The 18,972-nt window shown below is 42.0% G+C and overlaps 2 protein-coding genes across 8 annotated transcripts in view; both read right to left on the bottom strand.

Annotated features, from left to right (window-relative positions):
• Positions 1-339: 339 nt before the first annotated feature.
• nox5 (NADPH oxidase, EF-hand calcium binding domain 5) lies at positions 340-11,521 on the bottom strand. Of its 2 annotated transcripts, none has more exons than XM_028451830.1 (17): positions 11,413-11,521; positions 10,740-10,853; positions 10,514-10,664; positions 9,995-10,205; positions 9,655-9,892; positions 9,432-9,585; positions 9,170-9,342; positions 8,913-9,095; positions 8,703-8,835; positions 8,512-8,633; positions 8,096-8,278; positions 7,982-8,026; positions 7,777-7,901; positions 7,633-7,717; positions 4,335-4,434; positions 2,075-2,241; positions 340-1,947 (listed from the first exon to the last, which is right to left on the bottom strand). In XM_028451830.1, exons 2-17 carry the CDS (start codon positions 10,851-10,853, stop codon positions 1,816-1,818), a joined length of 2,316 nt encoding a protein of 771 aa, XP_028307631.1. In that variant the 5' UTR covers positions 11,413-11,521; the 3' UTR covers positions 340-1,815. The 2 variants fall into 2 exon arrangements, with proteins under 2 accessions (XP_028307631.1, XP_028307632.1); XM_028451831.1 differs by having other exon boundaries at positions 10,999-11,483.
• Positions 11,522-16,435: 4,914 nt separating this feature from the next.
• LOC114465112 (protein fantom-like) overlaps positions 16,436-18,972 on the bottom strand; it is an 80,425-nt gene continuing 77,888 nt past the window's right edge. For all 6 annotated transcript variants that reach the window (XM_028449904.1, XM_028449905.1, XM_028449902.1 and 3 more), the window contains one exon: positions 16,436-16,657. In XM_028449904.1, coding sequence (XP_028305705.1) covers positions 16,506-16,657 — 152 coding nt within the window. In that variant the 3' untranslated portion in view covers positions 16,436-16,505. The remainder of the gene's footprint in view (positions 16,658-18,972) is intronic.

The raw sequence follows: 18,972 nt of genomic DNA, 5'->3' as shown, positions 1-18,972 counted from the left end.
ATTTTTGAAATAACATTTTACTGTGTTCAGTGTTTCAACAGTTATCTTGAAAAAGTAATTTGACCATTGTTCACTGATTACTAATTAAAAAAAAATACTTCATTTTGAAATGTATAATAATTGTAATAAATAAAATTTTAATAAAAATGACAACTGGTATTGGCAATACTCACTTTAATGGAAGTGCATTTTTAATAGTAAGGTCAACAATATACAGTATTTCCTGACAGGTTTAAAAAAAAAAAAAAAAAAAGTCTGTCTTGACTTCACTAACCAAATACTTTTACAAATTACAAATAAAATAAAGACAGCCTTAACATGTGAGTTGTCCTCCTGCTGAAAACATGACTTTTCACATATGTAATGGCAATTACATAAATAGTAACTCATAGTGACTTAGAAAAGTAACTTTAATCTAATTACTGGTTTGGAAATAGTAACACATAATATTACTGATACTGACTCATATTAGAGTAACACGTTACTAAGTAAATAAGTTACCAACATCTATGACTGTGATAAATACTGTGCTACTTTGAAAATAACATTACAGTGATAAGTAACATGTTACTGATGTAAACAACATGCTGCTGTTATGAAAAACTGTAATGTAACATTTTCCTGCAAATACCAGATGGCGGTGTTAAAGATTGTGGCTGATGAGGATGAAAAAGGAGATTATATATGAACACATCTTCAAGACACAGAGTTAAAAATCACGCATTTCTTATTGACGAGTTTCTGTGCAACATCATCGCAGATGTGCGTGCACAGCCAGGGGTCACATTTTTCATCATTTAAAAGCAGATTCAAGGAGAAAAAAGTTGAGAACAGTTGTGCTGTTAACTGCACAAGCCAGTAATAGGATGGATGGAAATTTTATAAAATCTTACGGGGATCTCATCCATTTGCCAATAGAAGATTATGGCTACAAGCCATTAAAATAGCTCTTTCGTCGCATCCTGTAGCTGTTTCAGTCTCTTCGTTGTGCATTGTCCTCTCATTTTTCCATAGCTGCATTAGCATTTCTAATAAAGGTCGACTGATGACAGATCCTATCAGCTATATTATATTTGATGGTCATATTCATATGTAATCCCTGTCTTTGGCTGGGCAGAACACCTGCCCTCAAAGCGCAAAACCCTAAACCCAGGTCATAAAACTTTACGTTTTGCAAGACCAAAAGGTACACAATTATATGCATCTAAAGATTTATATGAATTCTGATTTGTGATGCATTTAAAGACAAAGAGATTTGTCTATGACAGGACATTTTATTGTGGTACTTACAAACAATACGACATCTATATTATCATCAGTTCCCTCCAAGGCGGGCTTTTCCCCCCCCCTGGTTGCGATCGCACCTAGTATTGTTTGCACTCAAGAAAACCTGCTAATAGAAGGGACTAACAAAACTTTTATTTTGAAACCTAGACTCTTGGTTTCAAAGTGTTGTTGTAACATGTTTCAGATAGTTTATTCTAAACACAAATACTTCAGAGATCATCAACACAAAATCGAACTAGTGTGGAAACAACAGGGCAGTTAATCTGAAGGAGCTGCTTTTATTTTGAAAATGTTCTATTTCTTATCTGCACTCGTTTATTCTAAGGCAGCACAGTGTGAGCAAATAAGGGCATTTTCCTCTAGTTAGTCCCTTTTGGATTGTGCGTCAGTGTTGTCCTTGATTTTTCATTTTAAGGATAGCCCCTTGATGTACCATCTCATTGTAGAAGGGGTCTACACATACATTTTGTCCTTTGTTCAGATGTGCGTCCATTTTTTGTGTTGGCATTGAGTGTCAGTTGTGCGTCCTCAGAAGTTCTCCTTGTAGAAGTGGAATCCAAAGTGCTCGCACTGAGCTTTGATAACCTTGGCCAATGAAGGAGAACCACAATAAAATACATGAACCTTCCCTTTGTTCTCCTCAGACACCTTCTGAAAGACCTATACACACACACACACACGCACACACACACACACACACGCACACACGTTATTATTGATATTATTCATTTGTATTAGTATTATTTTGTATTTATTAGCATTATTATTATTAGGGTTAGTAGCTTACCTTGGCCCATTCGGGACGTCCTGGCTGCGTCCTGGTCCTCAAGCCAGTGATGGAGTCTCGATTCTCCTTCTTGGCGAGCAGGTCCAGTGCCATCTGCAGGCCGATGGCTTTCATGTCGTTCTTGCTTAGTGCTGAAGTCATATACATGTGCATTTCCAGGAACCGGCCTGACAAACACACATGCATGCACACACAAACTGGTATATTTCATACTTTCTTCATGTCATTATATGACTGTGCATTGTTTAGGTTTGTAATAACTATCTTCAGTGTTTCATATTTAACATCAACAACCCGAGTCATTAACCATTAATTGGACTAGTCTCACCCACAGGCGTAACGGTGCCACCGGTGTACTGGACTGGGGTTCAGATGCCGTAAGGGGCCCCTGAAGGAAGGAAAACGAAGGAAAACGAAAAAAAAAAAAAAGCGCTATGCAGAAGCGCCAGATACCCCCCTTTTTTGTGTGTGAATGAAATAGCTCAGGGCAGGTAAAGTAACACTAAGTGGCTGGTATAGGAGGGGGAGGGGGAAATTATCATTTGTCCAATCACCTTGACCTTGATACCTGTCAGTCACGATGAGTCATTAGAACTCATCAAGAAACTCAGCTAGAAAATTGTTGACGGGAGAGGTCATAATTTTTAGCAAGGCCAAACAAAAAAGTGGTGTGCAAAAGAGGAATAAATAAAGGAGCTGGATGAGAGTAAAGCTAAAGTGACCAATTTGGACAAGTTTTTTCCTCAAACTCAGCATCCTGCCGGAGGCTAGTGGTAGCTTGCCAGATAGCTCCACTGAAGCGCCTGTGGCATCATCGACACTACCAGTGCGTCCCGCTTATCTGGCGGTGGCCAGAAAGAGACTTGGCTGTGCCTGGCACCAATCGACCTGTTGCAGACACTATTAGTCCCAGCTGCAAAGATTGAGGACTGTACGACCTTACTCTGTCTTACTGATGCCAAGACAAAAAGCTATAATAGCTGTAAGGTTAGGTTCTAATGATTGAGTACAGCTTCTCTTTGATTTGAAGTGGGATTTAAATAGCAATGGACTTGTAACCTTATATGTATATTTGTACCTACTAGTTTCTCTATCCAAATGGACAACTCCTTGGTCTCCCCCTCTTCACATGTCAAGAGTCTGGGTGTCATCCTCAACAGCATTAATGTCACCCAGTCTATTTCCACCTCTGTAAAATCAGTCGCTTCCGCCCCTCCCTCACCCCTCACACTGCTGCTATCCTTGTCCACAGTCTTGTCACTTCCCAGCTTGAACTGCAATCCCTTTCTCTTTGGTCTCCCCTGCAAATCCCTCCATAAATTCCAGTTAGTCCAGAATTCAGTTGCCCGCGTCATCATCAAAACACCCTCTATCTCCCACATCACTCCTGTTCTCCACCAGTTCCACTGGCTTGCCATTCAGTTTCCCATCCACTTCAAGATCCTTCTGCTAACTTTTAACTTTTCACCACACTGCCCCCTGTACCTGACTGATCTCATATACATCCACACTCCATCTCACTCCCTCAGATCCTCTTCCTCCATTCATATGTCTACTCCTCCAGCCTGCCTTACCCCCATGGGAAGAAGGTCAAGCTGCTCTGCTCCTCGGCTCTGAAACTCACTTCCTCCAGATCTCAGAAATATGTTCTAATTTTCTCAATTCAAAGCTAGACTCAAAACTCACTTATTTACAATAGCATTTCCCTGACCACCTCTGCCCTGTCTCTTTGTTTGCATTGTAAAGTGACCTTGTGTGACCTGAAAGGCGCTGTTCCAGATAAAATTTATTGTATTATGAATGACTGTCTGTAATGATTTTGGGTTGATTCTTAGTTTTTGCGATCCTTAAAATAAATGTTCTCTACAGGAAATGAAAGGCATTTTTTATTTGATTTGATCTATATCATACAATCTTATAGGTCACCTATTCTCTTCATCATTGATTTGGGATCATTGAACAAAAAACTAATTTTTGAAAAAAGTGGTCTTGAGATGCATATAATGAAGAAAAACAGTAAAGGTTGATTAAGATAGCTGTGTATGGAGCAAATCTGTGTGTGTGTGTGTGTGTGTGTGTGTGTGTGTGTGTGTGTGTGTGTGTGTGTGTGTGTGTGTGTGTGTGTGTGTGTGTGTGTGTGTGTGTGTGTGTGTGTGTGTGCGTGTGTGTGTGTGTGTGTGTGTGTCTGTCTTTAGGGTGGGGGCCCAAAAAAGAATTTGCACCGGGGCCTATCACCACAATGTTATGCCACTAGTCTCACCCTCAGGCTCCTCGTCGGCCTGGTCCATCTCCAGTTTAGTCAGCAGACTCACAAACCATTCAAAGGACTTCTGATCTCTGTTGATCCAAATGAAATCCACCTGCAGAAGAACAGCCACAATTTACAATTTACCTTGTACTGCTCTAAGAAATTGATAATCATTAAATTAATTTTAAGATTTAAAGATTTAGATTTAACATATAATATTTAGATTTAGATTTAAATATTTATATTTAATGCTTTTTTACCTCTATATATGTGGTTAAATGTTGTGTTATATGTAGAAAAATGTGCTAAATATGAGAAAAGTGAGATAAATAATGAGAATGTGTTAGCTACAACTTTTATACTAAATTTTTACACTTGGCACCCCATAGTGGGGAGCAAACAAATTGCGCGACAATACAAGGCTGTGAATGCACAGCAATGGTCTGACTGAGCACTCTGTTATTACGTTACTACGCTGTGTGGCCAAAAGTCCACTCGTCCCTGATTAAGTCAACCACAAACATCCCTGCACGATCAAACCAATAGTGACTCATTAAATCACTGTCGTTAAACATAGGGAGAATATCTCTCCTTCCTCTCTGTCTTTCTGCCATCTAGTCTGTTTAAGGCACTCTTAGGCTTCTTAAAAGTCTGCTTCGCTCCTCTTAAGAGTTTCTCACCTTAGGAGTAATCTTAAGGCCAAATATGCTTTGTGAATTAAGTTTATCTTACTAAGGGAAAATCCTATGAAATATCCTAGATGTAGAATGACAATGACAATACTAAGAGCTACTTTTAGCCTTAGGATGCTTTGTAAATATGGACACTGGTGTTGGATGAAATACTGGAGGGCTCCAGCAGGGGGTTGTACTGCTGTTAAAGTGGACTGACTAATGTCTAGACTAACTAACTGCAAAGTTACAGAGGCTATCGCTGGTGGGTGACATATCAACGAAGCGGACACTATATCGTCTTCGTCTCCCACATTTATTTAATCTTTTATCTTGCCTCTGCATAGAGCCGGCCTTGGTACACACACAACAAAGAGAGAGAGAGAAGCTTTGCACCACTTCTGCTCTGACTGTTTACAGTGGATCTCAGTCATGTGCAGAGAGGACGATCCTTGGACTGAGGGGGATCAAATCTCCGCATTATTCACTGTGTGAGGATGTCAAGCAGCCAGTTTTGTTAATCTCTGCTGTGATTTAATGAATGGCATTGCTCTCCCTGCATAAAGTTATTTCCCATATTTTTGCTCCCCCTGGGAGATCCGCCTACTATGCATAATCATTAGAGGGAAGCGCGTTAAATGAATTGAAGGCGCATTGGGAAGCACACCTGATTCCCTTCCCCTTGTACTCATTATTAGCGCATGGAGTGACATTTGCACACATTTTAATCCCACTCAACCTTTTGTGAATTCTCGGAAATACACGGAAAGCTTCGGTAACAGGAGTACAGCAGCCCACCTACCTGCCCATTCATAACAAGTAGTTATAAGCATCTAGAGATTTGTATGCTTTTGGGTTTTCTTTCATATATACACTGGGTTTTTTTAGCAGATATGTATAAATGTCTGGCCATTGAACATCAGGCCAGGAGCTCCCATTGAATGACCACTCGTTCTCAGGAATGCTGCATGGGTCCTGCAATTGTTCACCTGTCCTTAAAGTGAGTTTCCTTAAATAAGTGGCTGCATCTCTAGTAATTAGAGAGCTAGTCTGGGAACTAATATGAAATAGACTAAAATAGAGTCTATTTCATATTAGTTCCCAAAATAGCTCTCTAGTGCCAATTAGGTCCCATACTAGCAATCTACAGTAGTTAAAGGTAGTGTGGACGATGTTTGAAAAAGAAACGCCCTCTCCACATTTTGAAAAAAAACTGCGCATGCGCAACACGCCTACATGTGCGGGAGAGTGTGCACGAGCCCCGTTTTCCTCGTGCACACCTCTGTTTACAAGTTGGAGTTGGCATCGGTCATACAAGCTTACCTTACAAAAGAAGATTTGCACTTTTCCCACTACGTCAGACTCGCAACCAGTAAGTGAAAATCCATTTTCAAAGGACCCGGTGCGCACCGGGCACGAGCAGGAGCGACGGCCTTTCGTAAACATGATTGACAATTAGGAGGACCAATAGTCTTGATGATCCACCCGGAAGCTAAACATCGTCTACAATACCTTTAATATTAGTTCCCAGGCTAGCTCCCAGATATTTGCTCCCCAGTCCTGTCTGGCCCACCAATGGAACACTGGGGGGCTATATCAGGGTCTGTTTGGTTTTGTTTGTGTTTAGCCTTTGTGGTCCTCCTTAAGTTATTCTGTAAATCTTGGTGATATGTGATTACAGATTATCTCCCGGTTCTGGTCACACGGCCCTAAGCAGGTAGATCCCAAGATACCATCGTACATTGATAACATTTGCCAAGGTCTCTTCTCAGAGACTCTGTCATTATTATGCTTAGCACTATCAGCAACATACAAAACCCTGAGAGCACAGAACAACTACAGATTCATTGCGACACACACACATGGAAACCTCTGAATTCCAGAGCGGTCTGCCTCAAATAAACCCTGTGTCCGCATCTGACCAGCAACCCTACAACTTGACTATCATATTCCATTCAAAACTGTTGGGGGCTCGTCTGGAGATCTAAATATATCAGATAATGAGGTAAGTGCAGAAGTTTCCTTCTTAACATTTCAGATAAAAATCAGTACATTACCCAGAATATTGTGCGCTATGATTATGTAAACATAGAAACCACCAAAAGAAAGATTAGACTCTCTTCTTTCATCAGGAAAAAGCATCCTTAGCATGCTTGTCGGCAGCTTTTTTAGGTGGAACACCTGTCTGCATCTTTGATACTCCTACTCCAGCACGATCACCATCATATGTCTCACTGTGCATCCAGAAATCCAGTTTGTATCTCCACCTCCCAGTTTTGTCAGTTTGCAAGGGCTGTTGAGTGATCAGCTCCCTCATGTTTAGCACTCAGGTGTGGGCTGTTTCCAATGTGGGCCTCTCTCACTGTTTAGCTGAGTGCTTGGACACAGAATGATTGGATCATTGTCTGTTACACTCCTTGTGTGTTGCGGTGTTTGACCCTGCTACCAGTTTTCCCTGTGCCTTTCAAATTTTGTATGTTTGGGTTTTTGGTTTTTGTTAGATTACAATAAATATGGACTGATTTTATGAATGCTATGCCTGCCTGCTGCCACCATCTTCCCCTGCACCATTCCTGACACTTAATCAATCTGTGAGGGTAAAACACGTGGGACACTAAAACACATGGGACAGCTCTCACCTTCCGGAGTTTCATGTCGCTGTCCTTAATATTCTCACACCACGAGTAGCTGCAGTTTGGGCAGTTCTGCTTCCTCCTGCGATACCTGAAGCACACAAATGTGTGTATTTGCCTGTGTGTTTGTTCATTTGTGTCCTGCCTCACCTGTACATGATGCTCTGCAGGATGGAGGCAAACGGGGTGATCCCAATCCCTGCTCCGATCAGCACTGCATGCTCAGAGGCAAAGATCTGACGAGTTGGAGTGCCATAAGGTCCATCTACATAACACTGACACACACACACACGCACTGGAGTCTAAACTGACCAATGTCTGTACTTCATGTAACAGATGTGTTCAGTGTCTTTACCCTGATGTGGCAGAATCTGTGATTTTCTCCAAACTTATTGGGAACCTGCAGGAGAGCAGGACACCCATCACATCATCCATCATCCATCCATCATTCATCATCCATCACTCTCACCTCTTTAAAGGGTGGAACCTCTCCATTCTCAGCAGGTCCTGCCCCCTCTGGTAGAGGCTCCCCCCCCTCAGGTTGACCCCCCACTGACCCCTGAGAGTCGTTTGGTCTGTAGAAGGTCAGCTCCACAGCAACATCTTTGTTGGTCGCAACGGTTCCATTACAGCCAGAGGAGAAGAGCTGGTCCTGAGAGGGTGTGAGCATAACATCAACCAGTTAGATCAAACCAGTAAAAGCATCCCATAATAACCTGTAAGGACTGTTCACACTGCTTAACTTTGTGTTCATACATTCTTAAAATGTTTACATTTATAACGAAATGCTCTGCTGCAACCTGCTGGTCTAGTCTGCTTCTGTTTGTTCCTCCCAATGGACACTTCAGGAACAGCAGCTTCTTACTCCTCATGTGTCTGTCTCACCTGCATCCTCAGCGTCCCATCCCTCAGTCTGTGAGCATCCAATGATTCGTCCAACTCTCTGAAGTACTCGTACAAACGATTGGTCCACTGACCCATGGAGCGCACGTGCAGCCAGAGGACATCTAGGGTCATAGGTTACAGAGTTTGCAGAGGTCACAGAGCCTAACTCACAGGTCAGAGGTCAAACCTACCGGACTGTTCCGGAGCACTGCTGATGGTAAACGGGTGCCACTCATACTTTGCAATGACGGGAATGTTGATGTAGACATAGTCTCCAGGTTTGAAATGGAAGAACTGAGGACGACGGATCACCAGGTGGGTCACCTGTCAACACACCAAAACTCCATTACCCCCTGAATAACCTCTGTTCAAAATAACCTCCACCTTCTGAGGTTCTCCACCTTAGATGGGAGCATGTTGACTTCTACAATGTAGAGTCCTCCCATCCGGGAGACGGCAATGCCTACAATTTTCTCCAGCAGGAAAGCCAGACCAGGAACCACAAACCACTTCCAGAAGTTCTCACAGTGAACCATGAGGAGCGACCACACCCAGATGTAGGACAGATGAGACCAGTAGAAGACCTGGGGAGGAGAGGGACACCCTCAGTGTGATGAACCCGGGCTGACGGAGAATCCATTATCGATAAGAGTTTCACCTCAAAATGTCCGCTGCGACGGACGAAGGTGGAGGAACACACAACCATCAGGCAGATGAACAGCTGAAGAACCACGCCCGTCACAGATGCAGAACCGTGAACCCAACCCACGCCTGGGCGCGTTGTCAGCAGGAACTCCCACAGACTGAAGGCCGAGGTCTGCGACATGCGACCTAAGCAACGAGTCAGCAACATAGTTATACACACGGACAGGAACACAGTGTGTGTGTATGTCTGTGAGTGTGTGTGTGTGTCTGCGTACCAAAGTTAAGCACATGTGCAGTGGTGTGTACCAGTGTGAAGCCCAGGATTGCGTATCCAACAATCTGGTGCAGCAGAATGTTTTGGTCCAATGGGAGCAGCCGAATCACCCAAGTGGCTCTGAGCCAGGTGAGGCAGCGCCGCAGCATGAGAACCTGCAAACCCCACATACACGTCAGAGTTGTGTATTGTCTTTGTGTGTGTGTGATTGTGTGTGTGCGTACCATAACAAAGGTGCAGTTAAAGTTGAGGCACTGACCGCAGCCTTTGGCAACCATGAGCCACAGACCCCCATGTCTGTTGTTGAACGCAGCGCTGAGAAAGAGTAGCACGGTAACCAAGGCGTACAGCACCAGGAAGAACAGCTTCCTGCTGTTGTTCAGCCAATAGGAGCGTGTCAGGTAGCGAGGGGTCTCACGCTTCTTCTGCTCAGCCTCAGGAGGCTTTAGCCAGTTAGCAGCACTGACAAGGGAAAACAGATGGATGGAGAGGGCGCTTCTGTCAGGTGATTGAGCAGAGGTTTGATGACGTTGTCTGTGTGTGTGTGTGTTTTGTTGGTCCCACCTGATGGTGAGGTTCTCCATCACCTCGGGGAACGTCTCTAGCTCAGCCTGCAGCTCCTCAAAAGTGATGGAGCCGCTGTTGTCCCTGTCAGCCGACTCAAACAGCGCCATTGTCAGGGCGTCCAGCTTCTCCTCCGGCAGGCAGATAGCACTCTCACGCAGACATGACTTCAGCACGGTACGCAGCTCGTCTGGGTCGATGGAGCCGCTGCCTGCCAGACAAGAACCAAGACCAGAGTCAGAACCATAGAAAATCAAAAGTTATGGTACAAATCAGTGTAAACCATGATGAACCTGTATACAGACTGGGGGAGTTAATTAATGTAGGGACAATCCTTCACTGCGGTTTTACTCAAACTGGTGTCCGTGTTAACTCACGACCATCTAAACTCAGACTCAGTCACCAGTTAACACAATCACCAGCTAGTTTAAAACATCACTGGAGTCACTGTGGCATCACAGAGTGAGTCTGACTCTGTCAGCTCCTGCTAACTAAGGCAGTTCTCAGCGGCTCACGTACCGTCCACATCGTAGACCTGGAACAGGAAGCGCAGCTTGTCTGTCTCACTGCCATGAATGAGGAGGTCGAGAGCTTCGAGCAGCTCATCCAGACTGATCGAACAGCTGCCATCAGAGTCGAAGAGAGCAAAGAACCGCTCGGCGAAGAACGACTGACAAACCAAAGACAGACGGTTTCAGACTGAACGATTGGAAAACTCTCTGGGGTAAAAGATCAGGCGTCTCACCTCTTTGACCTTCAGTGCAGTTTTGAACTCATCAAGGTCAATTTCTTTATCCTCTCCTGCAATGATCTCAAACTGTTTGGTGACCCACTCCAACCAGCGAGCGTCCTCATCCATCTGAAACATCTGAGCTTTATTATTACTGTTAATATTATTACTGGTGTTATCATTACTATTATCAACATTATTACTGTTATTAAGTTATTAGTTATTGTCATTACTGTAATGTTATCACTATTATTAATATAACTATTATTATTACCGTTATTTTAATCACTTCCACATATCCCACGTCGCTCTTTGTTCTCCAACTTTATTCACAACATCAATAGATTTTGTTGTTATTTATACAACAAAAACTTGCGGACGTTCTTTCTGTCCCAGTACTTGTGCTTTGGGAGGACTGATTCCCAGTACACAGCCCATTATCCGTATCTGACTTCTTCACCCTCCGCTTGGTCAGGACCACCTCTTCCTCCTCACGTGTATGTGTGATCACCTGAGCTCCATACCAGAGCAGGTGTTTAAATTCTCCTTAGGACAGTTATTAAATATAACCAGAAAACACATGAGCTTGGATGATGAGCAGACTGTGTGCGAGAGGCAGGTTCTCCTCAGTGCTGTCATGTCAGAAGGTCATAGTTCACATAATCACATAAAGGCTTACAGGACTAACCTCTGATCCTCTGTCCTCCTTCAAGTCCTCAGGAACAGCCGTCGGATCACTCTGGTGTCCTCCTACAGGTCCTCAGATTCTTACTGCGTTATTGGTGCAAAGCTCCTCCTGTAGCAGTGAGTCAGCTGCAGCTGACACATGAAGACGGGTGTGTGTATGCGTGTGAGAACATACACACACGATTCAACAGCCAGACGACCCATCCTTTGAACACACACTTATCTGTGTGTGTTCCTAGAGTACAGTTACAGCTAAAAATATTTTTTTGTCAATCATTTCAGAAAGTGATTACGTGTATATGATATAGAATCATGACAGACAGTGAAATATTTCAAACCTTTATTTCTTGAAGTTTTGATAACTAAGACTTACAGATGAAAACCCCCAATTCAGTGTCACAATATTAGAATATTACATAAGATTAATACAAAAAGAATATTTTGAACAGAAATGTCAGGTTTCTGAATCGTATGTTCATTTCTATGCACTCAATACATGGGTGTAGACATGGGATACATGTCATATTCCTGGTGTCAAGCCACTCCTGAACATTTCCATTTGGAAATCAAGGTTACAGGGTCTGGAGGAAGAGTGGAGAGGTACAGAATCCAAGGTGCTTGAAGTCAAGTGTAAAGTTTACACAGTCAGTGATGATTTGGGCTGCCATGTCATCTGCTGGTGTTGAAAGCATGAAGCGATCAAATAAGCATGAAGCGACCTTCGACTGACTAGCTTTATGAAGATGCTAATTTCATTTTACATAAAAACTTGGCACCTGCCCACACTGCCAAAGGTAACGATGATGTTGCTGTGATCGATTGGGTAGCACACTGGCCTGACCAGAACCCCATAAAGAATCCATCGGGTATTGTCAAGAGGAAGATGAGACACACCAGAGCCAACAATGGAGATAATAGGAAGGCTGCTATCAAAGAAACCTGGGCTTGCACTACACCTGAACAGTGCCACAGGTTGATTCCCTTCATGCAATGCTGCATTGATGCAGTAATTAATACCAAAGAAGGCCCAACCAAGTATTAAGGGCATACAGTGGGGTAAAATTTAGTCAGCCACCAATTGTGCACGGTCTTTCACTTAAAAAGATGAGAGGCCTGTAATTTTCATCATAAGTATACCTCAACTATGAGAGACAAAATGAGAAAATCACATTGTAGGATTTTTAATGAATTTATTTGTAAATTATGGTGGAAAGTATGTATTTGTTGAATAACAAAAGTTCATCTCAATACTTTGTAATGTACTCTTTGTTGGCAATGACAGAGGTCAAATGTTTTCTTCACAAGTTTTTCACACACTGTTGCTGGTATTTTGGCCCATTCCTCCATGCAGATTTCCTCTAGAGAAGTGATGTTTTGGGATTAATTAATTTATTTTATTGCTTAATTGTGACCATCACCAGCCCTCCCTAAGGAAGGGTAAGAAACATTTTATTATAGGGAGGATGTAAAAAGGGAGAGCAGTGTTACACCTAGGTGAGGGGGTGGTGGGGGAAGTGGAAGGGAGCAGGGAGGAGAGACTCAAGGCAGGAAATAGAAAGGGTTAGGAATAATTGATTATATTAAAGTGAGATGTGAAGTTGTAGTAGAACATATTGTGCTTATTATGTTGTGTAATCAAGCCAGTCTGGTGACAAGTGTGAAGCATAGGTATAATGGTGGTGGCTGTGGACAGAGGGAAGGAGTGAGTGGTAATACCTAAAGCAGGTATTTGGGATCAACATGTCTAAGGTTAAGCCCAGTCCAAGATTAATCCCACATCCCAAGCCATGCCAGTGCATTGTAGACCAGTGTATGTGCAAAAACCGCTACTGCAAACCTAGGAGCCGCCCCGGGCCCGCAGATGCAGCCAGGCCAGCAAAAAGAGTGGTGGCCAAGGAGCCCCAGGCCAGCCCCCCACGGCCAAGCAACCCCCCAGTAGTCGCCGAGCTCCCAGGCCGAGAAGCAGCCATCGCCCCCCACATACACACCCGAGAAAGCCCCAAGGAGCAGAACACCCAGCACATCCCGCCACCGCACCCAACCCCCTGAGGGGAGTGCCCAGAGAGCCCCCGCCCAAGACACCAGCAGGGGAGCCAAGGCATACACCCAGCAGAAGGCCAGAGCCTTGCCGAACATGCAGCCGGCGGACCCAGAGCCAGCAGGGACCGGACCACAGGCCAGAAAGACCCAGAACAGAAGCAGCTCCGGGAGCAGCAGCTTGAAATTAGGGGCTTCTAAACCACCCTCGCTTTAATTTTTTTGAAGGGTTGAAAGGCTTATTTGGGGTTTTTTATTCCAAGCATAGAATTTTGTAATTGCAGAATCTAATCTTTTGAACCATTGTGTTGGTGGTTTCAGTGGGATGATAGAGAACAGATTATTAGTTTATTTTAGGTAAGATTTTAATTTTAACTGAGGCTATTCTGCCAAGGAGTGAGATGGGGAGATTGTTCCATCTCCTCAGATCTTCTGCGACTTTATCCAACAGCGGATCCAGGTTTAGTTTAATTGATTAATTTTAGTTTGGTGATATACTTAAACCTAGATATGTAATTGTATTTGTGGGGGAGGGGAATTGTGGGTTTTGGCTTGCCGGGTTCTATGATTTTTTTGTTAATGGAAGGATTGATGATTTTGAATGGTTAATGGAATAGTCTGATAATTTAGAGAAGCTGTTTATTAGTTTAAATACTTATTCTAATGAGGATTGGGGTTCTTCCAAATAGAGTAAAATATCATCCGCATAAAGATTAATTTTGTGCTCTGAGATGGATGAGTGGATTCCTTTAATAACAGAATTCTGACGTACAGCTGCTGCGAGAGGTTCAACAAATATTACAAAGAGTAAAGGTGAGAGTGGGCAGCCTTGTCTCGTTCCCTTCTGCAGTGTGAAGCTTTGGGATGTTATTTTGTTTGTGGTTACTGAGGCCTTAGGTTTAGTGTACAGGGTGGAGATCCATTGTATGAATGATTGTCCAAAGCCAAATTTACCAAGGACAGCAAGAAGGGTTGACCAGTTGACTCGATCGAATGCTTTTTTCTGACAAGATCATTGTTTTCTTTTTAGAGTTCTGTGCCATGTTGATCAAATTAAACAGTCTTCTCACATTGTCTGTGGAGTGTCTATTTCTAATAAATCCTGTCTGGTTTTGGTATATACCGTATTTTTCGGACTATAAGGCGCACTTAAAATCCTTTAATTTTCTCAAAAATTGACAGTGCGCCTTATAATCCGGTGCGCCTTATGTATGAAATTAACTACTGTGCTTCAACATACTGAACTGAAAAAGTGAGTGTATTGTTCTGTATTTTGTGTTAAACCTGAACAATGTTGAGAATTATTGTTAATGAGTTGAATAAAGTTTGACTTATCTGACTATTTCATTTCGCTTAATGCGTCTTAATAAGAATAATATCAATAATAACAAACCGGTGCGCCTTATAATCCGGTGCGCCTTATGTATTAAAATAGACCCAGTCAGGTCCGTTCAGTGATAGTGCGTCTTATAATCTGGTGCGCCTTATAGTCTGAAAAAATACGGTAATTGACTTTACTACTTTCTCTAAGTGAGTGCTTTGGAAATAATTTTTAAGTCTTTGTTAATAGGTGAGATGGGACGGTAGCTTGAGGGTAGCATGGGATTTTTGTCTGGTTTAAGTAATAAGTTAATGTTCTCTGTATTCATGTGGCCTCCTACATGACCTTTATTTTGAATCTGTTACTACTCTGAAAAAAAGCGGAGCCAGCATTGACCAGAAATGTTTTAGGAATTCAGCAGGAAACCCATCTGGACCTGGTGCTTTGCCTGTTGACATGCTATCCAAAGCATTTTGTAGTTCTTGTAAGGTTAATGGTGAGTCTAAGGTGATTTTCTGATCTATGGTGAGCTGTGGTAGGTTTAAGTTATTGAGGAATGTTTTAATATCTTCAGGGTCAGGGTTTAAGTTTGATGAGTATAGGTTTTGATAATAATCATGAAAAATCTTGTTAATGTCCTGAGGTAAGTTTAAAGTTTGACCTGAATTATCAGAAATTGCTGCAATAAAATAATTTTCTTTGTTGTGTTTAAGTTGATTTGCTAAATATTTGCCTGATTTCTTATTGTAGTCAAAGTTTTTGTATCATAATTGCTGCAAAATAAAATCATTTTTTTTTAGATAAAATTATGTCTACATTTTTCGTTTTTTCCTACCTTTTTAAGTTACTGCTAGTCTTCCTTATTATCTTACGCTCTAATTAAAGTAAAACTGAAAATGTAGTATTTAAGAAGTGCTTTTCTAACTGGTCGCCCTTCGGATTATACAGAACTTATGAAGTAGCTCACAGTTTCAGAAAGGTTGGATATAATAATAATAATGCATTGGATTTATATAGTGCCTTAATGAGATACCATTGGTTATGATTTGGCGCTATACAAATAAAGATTGATTGATTGATTGATTGATATTAGTAACTCAACAGGGCACTTTACATTATTATTTCACTCCACACTTAGTGGTGGTAAGCTACTATTGTAGCCACAGCCACCCTGGGGCAGACTGACAGAAGCGAGGCTGCCATAGTGCACCATCTGCTCCTCCAATCACCAACACTCACACACACTACATCCATACTAGGCGATGTGGGAAGGTGTCTTGCCTAACGCATCTGTGGCACCTGGAATTCCTAGCGGTCTCCCATCCCTGCTTTGCTTCCGACATAGGGCAGTGGCACAGGCGGTATGGCCACGTAAATATGCACCTATATATCGATCTGTGTGAGTATATGCATTCTACACATACATGCAACGTGTGTAAAATGTTCATACTGTCTACATCTACATGTTTATGGTTTTATTTTTCTAACATATATGGAAGAGACACACACACATTCTTTAGTTCAAACGTTCACCAGCTCTCGCAGCAGCAGTTTGATGTGTTATAGAACTCCAACTGTTCAACAGTACTTTGTCGCCTCACACACAAAGACACAGAGTCAGACTCAGTTACACTCCTACAGAGTCACACACACAAACACCTGTATACAACTTTAAAACATCTTTATTATAAATAAACAGGTCCTGAAGAACAGGTGAGCAACTCGCTTTGTCGGCCTCAAGTCTTTGGACGAGACGAGGAGGAAAAGCACTTATCTTTATCATTCACATCATCTTCATAATCATCCATGATGGAGCGCAGAGTGTGAAGTCCTTCAAAAGACACCGTCAGAAACCCGATCACTTCAGAGCGATCCACCACCGACAGCACTGAGACACACAGGACATGGCGGAGGAAGACAATGATGATGAAGATAAGGCAAGGCAAATGTATTTGTGTTTTTTCATACACAAGGAAATTCAATGAGCTTTACATGATCAAAAAGTGCAACAGAAGAACAGAAGACATTCAACAGTTTGAAAATGAGTAAGAACATTAAAACAACAATAATATGACAAAAAAAAATCTCCCTCTCTCTCACATTAGATGCTGACTTCAGCTCTGCTGGCATTTTGTTTCATGTATTTGCAGCATAACAACTAAACACAGCATCACCATGTTTACTGTGAGCTCTGGGCTCCACTATCTGACCTGTGTCCATAGATCTGAGAGACCTGCTGGGTTCATACTTAACTAACATCTCACTGATTTATGAATCTGTGAATTGGTTTGGTCCAGACTTTTATGTTTTTCTACGCTTCTACATGACCTACATGGCAATTTTTTGTTCAAATTGAAAATATGATACTGAGTGACAATAAATCATGTTTTAAATACAGAAATATGTAGTCCACCTAGGGCTGGGCAAAAAATCGATTTATCAAATTTGTAGTTAAAACTATTTTTATTTTTAAAATTAGAGTAAAAAAAAAAAAAAAAACAATATTTTCTTTTACATTTTTTTGTTTTGTTTTTCCCCCAACACAGTTTTTTCTGATTTTTTTTTGCGTTCCATCTTTGTGGGGTTACCGTAGCGCGATGTGAGCCAGCCCTATCTTTGTTTACCCTTTGAATAGGCTATATATGTGCCACAGGCATGTTTAATTTTTCATTCACATGATACGAAAGGAAGAGTTTATTTTTTTAATTGTAATGTTATGTTATAAATTATGTTATGTTATCTGATTTCTTAATCAGAAAATTAAAGCTACTGTGAAGTTGCTGTTGCACTTTTGCTTAAATCGGGGTTAAAGCTTGAAATTGTTGAATGACAGAGCCTCATTTACTTTTTATTTTGGGATTGCTCTATGCATTTTAACTCTTGAGGACAAGCTCAGCAATAAAGTTGCACTTTTGACAATATATCTGATGTCTGCAGTCATTTTTAAGTGCATTGAAAAATAATAGAATCGAAACTCAAATTTTTCTTTAAAAATCTGAGAATTTTTTTCAAATATAAAGCCAATTCTCTATAAGACTCAAACATAGTCGGGCGGACACCCACAAAACGGAGTCCGCGAGGAGTTTGCCAGGGCAATTAAATGCAAAGCTTAGATTTTACGACCCCAAAGATTTCTCTGCGTCGTTAGCGTCACACAAACACTGCATGGCAGGTATTGACCCGCATTAAATGTAACACCAACCTGTATTTCACCTGTCTGGTGAAACAGGGCAGGAGAGATGAACACGAGCTTAAATGAGAGACTAGCAGACAAGCTACGACAGTAGCAACACCTTTAAAACGTGCCCCAGAAGTACAAGGACTACAGAGAAGCGCTAAGAATCATGGGACATGTAGGATTTTAGAGAAAACTACTACGCGGCGGTGCACCCAAGTATGTAAGCTCTGAGGAAAATGGACAGTCTTGTGCACGGGGTCCGCCCGAGTATGTTTGAGCCTTTAGGGAAGACAAAAAAATGCAAAAATAATTGAACTAATGTATGGACATAAATTGCAGCAAGTTTGGTGAAAATAATACACATTAGGCCAAAGATACATATGTTTTGTTACAAAAAAGTTGAGCCGGAAGCCCACTGTGGTAACTGTATTATGTCAGTCAAATTGATTCCAGTCATTGTTAGTCTGATCTTTGACCACTACGTGTTGCAATTTGGCTTAAAATATACAAATTTTCTGCTGTGCCATGCGTAATGCTATTTCTCGTTCCACTCTTTGATGTCCTTACGCATGGGTTTAATTCAGCAATGCTATGGCCAATCAAAATGCTTGACACAGCATTGCAAAGCTCAAAACCTGTAAAAATACACTATGGGACAGGGCTTCAGCCCTGGCCAATCAGAACTGGAAGAGTGACCGGCCATTTTATGCACGAGCGCTATGCGCTGATTGGATAAATCTTAACAACATTTAGACCCGTCAGAGTCACAAAAGTTGGAGCTATCTCCGCCAGCGCGTCCGGTGGGGCTCAAGACGTTAAGACAGAAACTGCAACGTTCTAAACCAGCTGTAGCTGTTTGATGCTTTTTGGGGGTATTCTGTTAGAAGACCATTACAATAGTCCAGTCTGCTGGAAATAAAATCATGGAGCAGCTTCTACTGATTTAATCTGACTACTGAATGTCAGATTTTGGTCAATGAAACCACCAAAGTTTGGGACTTGGTCTTTAGCTTTTGATGATCAAG

Source organism: Gouania willdenowi, chromosome 6 (assembly GCF_900634775.1).
Source record: "Gouania willdenowi chromosome 6, fGouWil2.1, whole genome shotgun sequence".
Lineage (NCBI taxonomy): Eukaryota > Metazoa > Chordata > Actinopteri > Blenniiformes > Gobiesocidae > Gouania > Gouania willdenowi.
This window is presented reverse-complemented; position numbering and strand designations above follow the sequence as displayed.

Excerpts from the sequence above, each read along its gene's own strand:
- nox5 (XM_028451830.1), bottom strand. The coding sequence starts at position 10,853 with ATGGATGAGGACGCTCGCTGGTTGGAGTGGGTCACCAAACAGTTTGAG. Across the intron at positions 8,836-8,912 it reads TCAACATGCTCCCATCTAAG|GTGACCCACCTGGTGATCCG; the intron begins GTGGAGAACCTC and ends GTGTGTTGACAG. Across the intron at positions 4,435-7,632 it reads GCGACATGAAACTCCGGAAG|GTGGATTTCATTTGGATCAA; the intron begins GTGAGAGCTGTC and ends GTTCTTCTGCAG.